The sequence below is a fragment of the Mastigoproctus giganteus genome, chromosome 4 (assembly GCF_048544385.1).
Source record: "Mastigoproctus giganteus isolate SK-2022 chromosome 4, ASM4854438v1, whole genome shotgun sequence".
NCBI classification, from domain to species: Eukaryota; Metazoa; Arthropoda; class Arachnida; order Uropygi; family Thelyphonidae; genus Mastigoproctus; species Mastigoproctus giganteus.
The window spans coordinates 152,207,929-152,220,379 of NC_143578.1; the positions used below are offsets into that span (position 1 = coordinate 152,207,929).

The window sequence follows — 12,451 nt, forward strand, 5'->3', positions numbered from 1 at the left end:
CTACAGAAGTGCCTACTTACACTTTTCTCCTGATGATAAGAAGCAGAGTCGTCCTGAAAGATGCAGTTACTTGGCAGGTCGAAATGGTCTCTAATGGTTGGCAGCAATTTGCCTTCCAATATAGCCAGATATCCATTGGCATTTACGGAACCTTTTATAAACTGAGGTGACCTACTGTGCAATACGAAATGCACCTCCATATCATTTGGCTGGTAGGGAATTTCACTGTAGACACCATACAGTCTGGATGGTATTCTTTACCACGTCTACGGCAAATCGTTTGTCTCCCATCAGAGCCATTCAGGTTGAATTTCTTCTCATCCGAGAAAATAATTGACTTCTACTGCTCGGGGGTCCAATCGACACGCTCCTTACGTCAAATTAATTGAGCCTTTTTCATTTTTTGTGTGAGGAGGGGCTTCTTCTTAGGATGATGGGGTACAAGTCCATTTTTGAAGAGGTGTCTTCTGACTGTTACTGCACTTGCTACCACTCCTGTATGTTCTTCCTATTCTCTTTTCATCTCAGACAAAGAAGCTTTATGGTTTTTAAGGCATAAGCATTTCAAAACGCTGTCCTGTTTTGGCATAGAGACAACTTTGCGTCCGGTTCCTTTTTTCCTATCAGCAGAACCAGTATTCTTGAGTTTGGAAAGAAATCTACTCACTGTCGACTGATTACAAGACACTCTATAAGCAGTATGATGGGAAGAACATCACTTCCTCATGTAAAGCAACAATAGCACTCTTTCTTTGCGGCATCAACTGTACATAACTCGCCATCCTTGACACAAGCAAGAAATGACTGCAACTCTTGCAGAGCATGCTTATATAGCTGAAAGTAACAGCTGATGCAATATTACGTCATCACCTATGCATGTCAGTCTTATCTGATGCAATCTGTAAGAAATAATGCCATATACTTACGTTATTCGGACGACAATTACAATTTTAAGGGTTGATGCACTTTCTTTGAACCCCAGTGTATGTATATATTTCCAGTGTACAGCTATTTCCTTCTTTAATTTAAGTGCATATCCTCTAGTTTGTGCCACTGGTGAAATAAAAATGATATCCCTATTATATATTTTTCTAATGCATTTAAAAAGCGGTTCGAGCCCATGACCACCAAATATGGAGGATGCGGAAAGGTCAGGGAATGACCACCGCATATCCCGGAGCAATATTGCCTTAGTTGCTAATGCCACTAAAAACCAAATAACAAACAAACATTTAAAAAGCCTTAAATACGTTATTCAAAAATTCTAGATCTCTCCAGATGCCAATTGAGTTTCAGTGATAAAGCAATTCTAATTGAACTAAATAGTGTTCTCTAAGTGATATGAAATAGTTTTTGTTATAAGTAACTTTTGGTTTTAGAAGCTTTCTAGATTCCAGCCATATACTGGAGTCTAGGAAAGAAATTCATCCTACTTGTTTTCTATTTTTTTATTATTATTTTTTTTCCTGATAGTACTAATGACCAACCTTTAACTATTACTTGGTCACTGATGGCACTACCCTTGCTTCCAGGTGGAAAGGCCAGAAGGCTAGAAGATAAACCCATCTATTACAGCTAAATAGAACCAACATAAAACCATGTGCTTGTAGGTTCAGCTAGCTAGAAATTCTCCATCTGGTTGAATCTACAAGCTTGACATTTTCTGATTGTCATAGAGCCAATCTAAATTCTTCTAACTGAGAAGGAATGAGAAATAATACACACTATGTAGAAATGATACACCCTTATTAAGCAGCAGATGAGATTTTCTCCATTTGTAATACAAAAATGGCTGGAAAATGCTGCACCCTCCAAAATTGGCAAGGCTCCAGTTTGAAGACTTTCTAGGAGAAATTACCAACCATAGACACTCACTCATTTATTTAAAATCATGTCCTTTTCAGAAATCCCTGTGAAAATTACTGCCATGCTACCAACTGAACAGTTTGGATCACAGTTTGTCCCACTTCAATTCATACTTCCAAAGGTATTAATCAAAGTTGGACTAATACTTCCACCAGTGTTAATTGAAATGGGGCTAACACCTCCAAAGGTATTAATTGAAGTGGGGGTCTCATGAATATCATAAAGATATTGTCCAAGAGGTATGTGACTTTGTCAGAGAAGTGAGTGAAAAGAAATAGTAAATTGATTAGTAAAGGATAGTTGGTCCTTTCTCATAACATAATGGTTCAGTTCCCAAATCTGCCAACTGTTTTCAAAGCAGTCTACCTAAACTGTTGCATTTCATCCACTTGTTCTGAATCCAATCAGGTGCCAGAAATTCACCATCTCTAAAATGATTAAGTCTTAATGATGAAGACATATCAAGTGATATGGAGGTTAGCAGGCTGGTTAATGACAGAAATCAGGGTATGATGCTGAAACAAGACCCAGAAAAATTAGCCAGATGGGGATGAGATGGAGATGACAGTTGAATTTTAAAATTTGAAAAATTCAAGGTACTGCATATGGGAATCAGTAATCCCAGAATAACACAGCATTTGGATGCTACCACACTCATAGTAGTGGATAAAGAAAAAAAGGCCTGGCGAGTAATCGTACAGCCTGACATGAAGTTTTCTGAACATTGTAGACAGGCTGCTAGGAAAGCTCATGGGGTTCTCTGAGTGATGTACAGGAACTTTGTCAGCAAGGATAAGGAGGTGATTGTTCTGTAGTATAAGGCAACAGATCCATATCCTTCCTAAAATGATGTTTGGAAGTCTCATTTTAGGAAGGATTATAGATCTGTTGGAATGGGTGCAGAGAAGAGCAACCAGATTAATCAAGGACACAAAAGGTTACTCTTACCATAAAAGACTTCAGTTCTGCAAATTGCAGTATCTGGAAACTAGTCACCTGCAAGGAGACCTTACTGAAGTGTTTAAGACCTTAAATGGATTGCATAAATTAAATGCAGATGGCATCCTAACTCTTGTTTAGATCACTCATAAGGAGGCATAAATTTAAAAACGATAGTTGTAGGATAGATGTGCAAAAATTTTAATTCAGCCAGAGAATGATTGATTGTTGGAACAAATTTCCATCTGGTGTTGTAGAGGTGAGCAGTTTGAATAAATTTAAAGAAGAATTAGACAAATTATTAGAAAGGATGAACATATGAGGTGGATAAGTGTTTTTTTTTTTTTTGTTCTTTTTCTTTTTTTGTTTGCTGATGCTTTATAAGCTTGCTTCATATGTTACTAACAATAAAAACACAGCTCCAGCTGGAAGTTTGGTTTGCATCAAACGTTTTCAATATTTTGATTCTAAAAATTAGCAGATATGTGTTTAAAATCTGTTTTATAACAGATAAAATGATTTATCTGTTTTAATTTTATTTTATCTGTTTATATATTATATTCTTTATCATTTTTGATTTCAAAAATGAGGTACATAAAATGTTGCACCTGTGATTACATTTTAATTTATATTAGTCCAGATTTATATTAGTTAAGTTTATTATCAAAATTATGACTATCACGGAAAAGACCTACCATTGTCCTTTTTTTTTTTTTTTTTTTTTTTTTATTTATGTGAACCCCAAACACGAGAGGTATTAGAACCTATAGTACTTAGTACCGTGCTTGGGTTGGAGATTGAGAAGACGAAAGAAGATAATTGTTGACATTGGACTTGAACTTCTGTAGACTGTAATTTTCAGGAAATACGAATGAAGGAAGGTTGTTCCAGAAAACGGCAGTTGAATGAATAAATGAGGAAGATGAAAAGTTGGTTCTGTGGGTTTGAAGTTGGACAGTAAATGGATGTTGGCTGGTGGCGGCACGTGTTCGGACTGCTTTGAAAGAGAGAGCGGGAATTATAGAAGCCAATTCAGAAGAACAGTGCCCATGGAAGTATCTGTAGAAGAGGCATGCAGCAGAGACAGTACGTCTATGACAAAGCGAGTGGAGAGACTCTGTTAGAGATGAATCATTAATTAACCTAACTGCCCTCTTCTGAATGGAATCGAGAAGCCTGAGAGAGGTTTTGGGGGCACCACCCCAGATGGGGCTTAGAGGGGAACAGGTATCCTGTGTGTTATCAGACACTCAGCCTAAAACACTGATGGATCCAATATCTCTCTATTACAGAAGATTTAGGAGAAGTCCGGTTGGCCTGCCTCCCTAAAATCCACTCATGCACACCTTCTCGATGGTAAGCCCTGTTACGTCACTTAGGTGGCAACGAACGTGTAGAGTGGTTCTCTTCAAGACGCCTGGTCAGCGTGAAGAGGAAAAGACCAAACCCTCCAGCAATGAGAGCACAACAATACAAATGGCCCTCAGTCCCCAGCAGCTTTCACTCTCCCTCTTACGGCAGCGAGAGGATCAGAGTGGAAGCAGAGGGTGCTAAGAATCTCTGGGTACGACCAGGCTGCCATGCACGGAAATTGAACTTGGCCTGTTATAACGTACGATCACTCATCGGTGAAGACAGGATATTAGAACTGGAAAAGGAATTAGAAAATGTGAATTGGAATATCATCGGTTTGGCTGAAACAAGAAGAAGAAATGAATCACTTATAAGTTTATCAAGTGGAAATCTGCTGTACACCAATGGAAACAGTGAAAGGAGTGAAGGTGGAGTTGGGTTTCTGGTCCATAAAGATTTTAAAAATAACATTTTGGAATTCAAAAGTACATCACCAAGGGTGTCAAGACTAATACTCAAGATTTCTAAGAGGTACAAGCTAAAGATTATAATGACTTATGCACCAACATCGAGCCATGATGATGAAGAGGTTGAAGAAATGTACACTGAAATTGAGAGTCTTCTAGATGAGCAGAAAACCCACTACACTATTATTATGGGGGACTTCAATGCTAAGGTTGGAAAAAGGCAAAACAGCGCAGAAAGAGGAACTATAGGAAATTTTGGAATTGGTGAAAGAAATAAAAGAGGTGAAAGACTTGTGGAATTTGCAGAATCTCAAGGAATGTCAGTAATGAACACTTTTTTCAAGAAAAGGGTGAACAGAAAGTGGACATGGAAGAGGCCAAATGGATTAACAACTAATGAAATCGACTTCATCCTCACTAACAGAAGATATATTGTGAATGATGTTACCGTCCTGAATAAGGTAAATGTTGGAAGTGATCATAGAATGGTAAGATGTACACTTGATATAGATGTAGGAAAGGAAAGGAAAAAACTGACTCGAGTAAATAATACAAAGGTCTTTGAAATAACAGAGGAGGAGAAAAAGCAGTATGTACTGGAACTTAAGAACAAGTTTGAGCTTCTGCAGACTGCTCAGGACCAAGATATCGAGGAGGAATATTACAAGTTTCTGAAAGTGATAAAGCCCAAGAAACCTATAGGGAAACAGAAATCCAAAGAAGAAAAAATTAGTCAAGAAACACTTGTCATGATGAACCAAAGACGACAAATGAAGAGCAAGAAAAACACTGACAGGGAGAAAATTGAGTATACTGAGTTATGCAAAGCCATTAGAAAGAGACTCAGAGAGGACATAAGAAGATTTAACACAAGAAAAGTAGAACAAGCATTAAGGGAAAACAAAGGATTTAAATCAGCAGCCATGAGCAGTAATACAGAAAGACAAATGATACTGAAACTGAAGAATAGCGATGGTGTACTTATAAACAGCAGAGAAGGCATAATTCAAATAGCAGAAGACTACTATAGAGAATTATACAAGGAGCGAGGGAATGATACCAGCAGTGGGGAAGATGGATTGCAAAGTAGCAACACACACGACATACCCGATATTCTTCCTGATGAAGTAGAACATGCATTGAAGAAAATGAAGAATCGGAAAGCCCCGGGGGAAGATGAAGTTACTGTAGAGTTGTTAAAATTGGGAGGAAGAGACATAACACAAAAACTGGCAAGGCTCTTCACAAAGTGCATTAGAAAAGGTGTGATGCCTAAGCAGTGGAATAATGCAATCATAGTTTTGCTGCATAAGAAAGGAGATAAATCAGAAATTGGAAATTATAGACCAATTAGCTTGTTATCCCATATCTACAAGTTGTTCACAAGGGTCATTACTAACAGATTAGAAAGAATACTTGATGAGAATCAACCGAAAGAGCAAGCTGGCTTTAGGACAGGATTCTCAACTATGGATCACCTTCACGTAATATCACAGCTAATGGAGAAAGCAAATGAATATAAAACACCATTATGCCTGGCATTTGTGGATTATGAAAAGGCATTTGACTCCATACAGCATAAGGCAATGTTTCGGGCACTGGAAAGACAAGGCATAGATACTCCATATATTATGATTTTGAGGAAAATATATGAGAGTGCTACATCCTTTATTAGACTAGACAAAGACAGTAGCAAATTTAAAATCGAGAAAGGAGTTCGACAAGGAGACACAATATCTCCGAAGCTGTTTACTGTTGCCCTTGAGGAAGCTTTCAGAAGATTAGACTGGTCAGAAAGGAGTCAATGTGAACGGAGAGTACCTAAACCATTTACGATTTGCAGATGACATTGTGGTCATAAGCCACGATCCCAAAGAATTAGAGGAAAATCTTAATCAGTTATGCACAGTTAGTAAGGATTTTGGACTAAAGATGAATATGGCTAAAACAAAAGTAATGATGAACAAGTATGCCACGGAAAGGGAAATAATGATTGAAGGAGCAGTAATTGAAAAGGTGGAGTCATATACTTATCTGGGACAAGTTATTAGCTGTAATAATGATAAATGGCTGGAAGTCAAGAGAAGAATAAATTTTGGATGGATAGCATTCAGGAAATATAGTCACATACTGAAGAGCAATATACCAGTTTGTCTGAAACGTAAAATAATGAATCAATGTATACTCCCCACCATGACTTATGGAAGTGAAACTTGGGCACTCACCAAAAGAATGGAAGAGAAGCTGAGAACTACACAGCGAAGAATGGAACGAATCATATTGGGAATCAGACTGTTAGATAAGAAGAGAAACACATGGATTAGGCAGCAAACTCAAGTAAAGGACATTCTTATCAAAACTAAAGAACTAAAATGGTCTTGGGCAGAACACATAGCCCGAAGACATGATGACAGATGGACTAAGAAAATAACAGAATGGTACCCAAGAGTAGCTAGAAGAAAACCTGGAAGACAAAGGCGGAGATGGATAGATGACATTCATGAGTTTTCGAGTAGTAAATGGATGGCCAGTGCTCAAAACAGAAGGAACTGGAAAGTTGCTGGAGAGGCCTTCATCCTGCAGTGGATTGAAAATGGCTGATGATGATGATGACCCCAGATGTGAGAACAATATTCCATGGCAGGGCGGATTTGCGATTTATACAGAGTGAGCAGCTGTTTGGAAGAAAAGTAACGCCGAGAGCGAAAGAGAAAACCAAGTTTTTTAGAAGCAGAGGAAGCAATATTTGTAATGTGCTTGTGCCAAGAGAGATTAGAAGTCAGGGTAATCCCCAAAAGAGATATATCATTTTGCCTAGAAATCGGAGTGTCACTAAAGATAAGCATAGGAGCAGAAGAATCCTTTTTGCGAGATATAAGACAAGACTGAGTTTTAGAAGTGTTGAAATCAACTAAGTTGTCTTTGCCCCACTGGAGAATTACCTGAAGATCGGCATTTAAGGAATTGGTAGCAGATTTTCGAGAAGTTGAAGCTGATTGAGCAGGACAAGGTTTCTCAAAATGGAAAGTGGAATGCAATGTGCTATCATCGGCAAAACTATGGATAGGATTTCCAGTCAATGGAAGAAGGTCATTAATATACAAGAGGAAAAGAGTGGGGGAAAGAACTGAATCTTGGGGGACACCGGCATTAATGGAGAAGTTAGAAGACAGGGAGCCATCTACCATCACCCTCAGTGAGCGATCAGACAGAAAACTGGATAACCAATTGCTAAAAACAGTTGACAAACCAAAAGATGGAAGCTTGTTTAGGAGACCTTTATGCCAAACACGATCAAAAGCCTTTGAGATGTCAAGAGCAACTACTTGTGTTTCACCGAACCTTTCCATTGAATTAGTCCATAAATGGGTAACATAAGCCAGAATATCACCAGTGGATCGACACTGACGGAATCCATACTGGCGATCACTGATCAGACGGAAGGTTTCAAGGTAGTTTAAGAGTTGGCAGTTAATTGATTTCTCCATTACTTTAGAAAGAGTAGAAGTAATTGCAATGGGACGATAATTGGATGGGAGGGATTTGTCACCCTTTTTAGGAACTGGCTGTATATGAGCAAATTTCCAAGCAGAAGGATAAACACCTTTGGAATAAGAAAGTGAAAAAAGGCGGCAAAGAACAGGAGTATGTTCAGGAGCACAGGTTTTGAGAACAAGTGGAGAAATACCATCAGGACCTGGAGCTTTCTTAGTATCAAGATTCATCAAAATCCTTCTGGTATCCTTTTGACGGAAAACCACAGGAGGCATTGAATGGACCGTGTTGGGAATGGTGGGAGGTGTTTTACCACGATCATTAATACATGAGCTGGAAGAAAAATGGGATGCTAGAAGGTCAGCTTTATCCTTGGCGGAAGTGACAACAGAACCATCTGGTTTGGACAGAGGAGGGAGCAGAGATGTGCAAAAGTTGCGGCCAATAGCTTTGGCAAGAGACCAGAAAGCTCGGCTACCATTAGGGCAAGAAGCAAGTTTTCTACTCTTAGCCTGTTCAAACTCTAGTTTGGACTGATTAATGACTGCTTTACAATTGTTGCGAGCTTTGGTGTAGTCAGAAAATGAAACTGAAGAATTAGAAACAAGCCAATTACGATATGCAACATTCTTCTCTTGAACAGCCTTAGCACATTTATTGGAAAACCAAGGTTTAGATAAAGGACAAGATTTTAAAGTGGAGTGTGGGATAAAGGTTTCCATTCCTGCAAGAATAATTTCACTGACATGATCTGAGCAAACATTGACATCAGAAGTTTTGAAACAGGAATCCGACCAAGGAAAAGAAGAAAATAAGTCTCACAGGTCATCCCATTTTGCATTCTTGTAATGCCAAACAACACGAGGTTGGGAATAGCCATGAGATGAAGGTTCCATTGGAGAAGAGACAATCACCAAGTTGTGATCTGAAGTGCCTAAAGGACCTCTCACTTCGACCGTGTACTTAGAAGGGTTGTTTGTGAGAAAAAGATCAAGCGTATTGGCTGTATGATTAGGATTGTCCGGTATTCTTGTAGGTAAATGAACAATCTGTGCTAGGTCGTTAGTAATTGCAAAAGCCTCAGCATCGCGACCTGCTGGGTCGGTGTGACTAGAAAATGGAAGCCAACTGGAGTTGTGAACATTAAAATCACCAAGGAAAATTACCTCACTGTTAGGAAAGTTGGACTGGAGAAAGTCAAGTTGCAAAGAGAGGAAGTCAAAGAGCTCCAAGTGATTAGTGGAGTTGGGAGAACGGTAGAGACAACAGATGAATTTGACACAATGAGGTAGAGAGATTTTAAGCCAGAGAAGATCAAAGAGAGGAGATTCCAAATTGCCAAGTCTCTGACAGGGAATATCAGAATGGACATATGCACAAGTACCACCATTGAGGCGAAAGGAATCATACAGCGAATAATTGGGGCATCTGAGATGAGCAGTAGTTGAATCAACCGATAACTGAGATTCTGTCAGAAAAAGTACATGGAGTTTGGCAGACTGCAAGTGGAAATGGACATCGTTGAGATTAGAATTGAGACCACGTATATTAGTGAAATGAATTAGGAAGTCCTTGGGAGGTTTAGATCTTTTCGCAGATAAGCTTGCTCTATTAGTTTGACAATTCATGGTGTATTCAATAGTAAGAAAAAGTGGGTGGGACATGCTGTATGAAGTAATGAAATTTTTGGATATGGCGTACACGTGGTAAGAATATACCCAGATCCTTGACATAACGTGGCCTCGACAATGCCCCCCGCATACACACTACTCGGACTTCCTCCAGTCACTATCTGGCAGAGTAGAGGTAGCAAGATTATACACTAACTGATCCGGAAGCTTCCTAGAGAGTTACCAGTAGGTTCAGTCCGGTGTACTAACTAGCGGCCGGCCTGCGAACACCGTTTTAGAGCTGTACCCTCGAAATGCAAGGAATATTGGATCTCGCCACGACATTCATCATAACCTCAAAAGTCATCGATCATACTGCACGATGGAAGAGATAGGGAAGGGTTGACCGGAACTTAGCTCTAGAGACTAAACATGGGTTCCACCACTTCAAGCCTCCAATAAGCAAAGTGGTGGTATTTCACCGGTTGATGAGAGTCATCTACCACCTAGTACTGCCTGGTAACATAGAGGGGCGGCGTTCCTCCATGTGGTGTGGGCGCCACACCTCGACCCCTGCTTACGTTGGTTCACACCTGGGTGGTCACCCACCATGTACTTGTGCATGGAGGTTATACCCAGGATTACTAACAGTCCCACCATCGTGAAGGTGCAAGCAGAGGATTTGGCTGTCACAGACCGTCCGGACTTCGCCGAAATTGGGTCCACTTGATTTGAGTGTTCCCCGAATATCAGTTCCATCAGCGTTTTAGACTCCCAGGTAGCAAGTACAGCTTTTCTAGCATATCTGAGAGAATGTCTGTGACAACCTCAAGGACCAAAGTCCTGCTTCAGTCTGATCATTCAGTTTGTTTACTAATATTTTCATTTTTTATGTATTAGGTGCTTAACCTCATTTACAGCATACCTCATGAATTAAATACTTTTTTTGAAGAATTTTGTAAGATATTAATTATATTCAAAAAAATCTTATTTTATCTTTGTTTTCTAGTTGTGTTCCATATGTTCCTGAACCTGAAAATACAAATCTCTTGAAGACTGCATTGCAGTTGTTCCGTAAATTTAATCACTTCCCTGAAGCTTTGCGTATAGCAATGCAACTGAATGATATGGAACTGATTGAAGAAATTTTTTCATCCTGCACTGACAGGTTAGATTGTTTCTTTAATTTTTTTTTGTCTTACAGATGAGTATTTTAAAGTAATTTTTTTAAAGGTTGCAGATTTCTTAAATTATAATTTGTGTATTTGTGGGTATTTATATTTTTGCCCATTTATTTTTGGTTAATTTTTCACAGTAGCTGAACTGAGCAGCTGTAGGGGCTACTGCTGCTCACTTCAGCTGCTTGCTGAGCTGCTTGTTGAGAGGCTATCGAAACACTATGGAAAATCAGGGTCAATCTCTGATTCCCCTGAAGAGATTGGCATTGATAGCTGATTTTCCCTTTTTATATTTCTCTTTTTTTGTATGGCACATAACTTCTCTCCCTACTTCATTACACAGACTATTTTATTCTTTCTCTGCATTGCCAATAGAGGCTACCTATAATTTCACTGTTTTAGTTTTAGGTAACTTTAAAAGTAAAAGAGACACTTTCTCACTGGCATTTTGGAATTTTTCATTTCTGAAATCTCTTCCAGTCATCCTATGTACTTCATATATTGGACAGATGTTATATGCTTAAAAATTATTATTGTCAAATTTAAGTTGGCACAGTGATATACTGTCTCAATTGACTTATTTCAAGCTTCATTTCCCATTTGGTTGGTGCTGACAGTAATTTTACATATAATAATAGCAAGTACTTTCCTAAAAATAATTCTCTTTGTAATGTACATCCTTCTAGAACTCAGCTAGAATTTTTTAATTTATTAAGGAATTGAAAAATATTGCCACTTTAATTTAGATATTGTTCATTTATGCATAATTGAATATAAATTTGCCATAAATTTGCTAATAGAGGCTACCTATATTTTGATGAGGTCTTGAAATCTTTGAGTATTTAAATAAGTAGCAGTTTTATGTTTTTGGTGATTCTATTTTTATTAAAATGATATTAGCAATTTAGGTCTATTTGTAGAAAATGATGTTATTTTTAATGTGAGCATAAGCCTAAACCTTGATGGTCTCTGTCACTAGATGGTCTCTGTCACAAAGTAAATTTAACACCCAAGTGAATACAGTCTAATTAAAAAATAAATTAATTCAAATAAGATAGTAAAAATGAGTCCAGTAAAGATAATTTCACACAAGTGTAATCCTCATTTGTGAAATGGATATGTTACTGTAAAAACTCAAATTCGATAAATCCTAGAATTTGCCAATTCACATTGGTAAAAGCCCAAAATTCTGACTTTGGTAAATCTTAGCATTTATATCTGTTTGCATTGGTAAAAGTCTGTTATATTGACAACACTTTTCACTTAAATTCTGACTTTTACCACTCTGATACTGCACGTTCATTTTTCATAAAATGATGGTGATTTTTAAAAACCAACACACTCAAAATAAGTCCTCCCCGCCCACCCCTCCAGAAAAGTTGCCTTCATGAATTTTAGTGTATTATAGAAACATAAACCATAACCAAATACAGTTTAATACATTATTTGCATCCCAAATTACTTATGTTAGATGACCTGCATAAACATTTCTTGCTTAAACATTTTCTTCATTGCAGTTATATATTTGAAATCCTTGTCCTCC

At 38.2% G+C, this 12,451-nt stretch overlaps 1 protein-coding gene across 1 annotated transcript in view; it reads left to right on the plus strand.

Annotated features, from left to right (window-relative positions):
* Nucleotides 1–12,451, plus strand: part of Rpn1 (regulatory particle non-ATPase 1) — a 283,451-nt gene that overhangs the window by 79,183 nt on the left and 191,817 nt on the right. Inside the window, exon 6 of the mRNA XM_090372974.1 lies at nucleotides 10,740–10,898. Coding sequence (XP_090229100.1) covers nucleotides 10,740–10,898 — 159 coding nt within the window. The remainder of the gene's footprint in view (nucleotides 1–10,739; nucleotides 10,899–12,451) is intronic.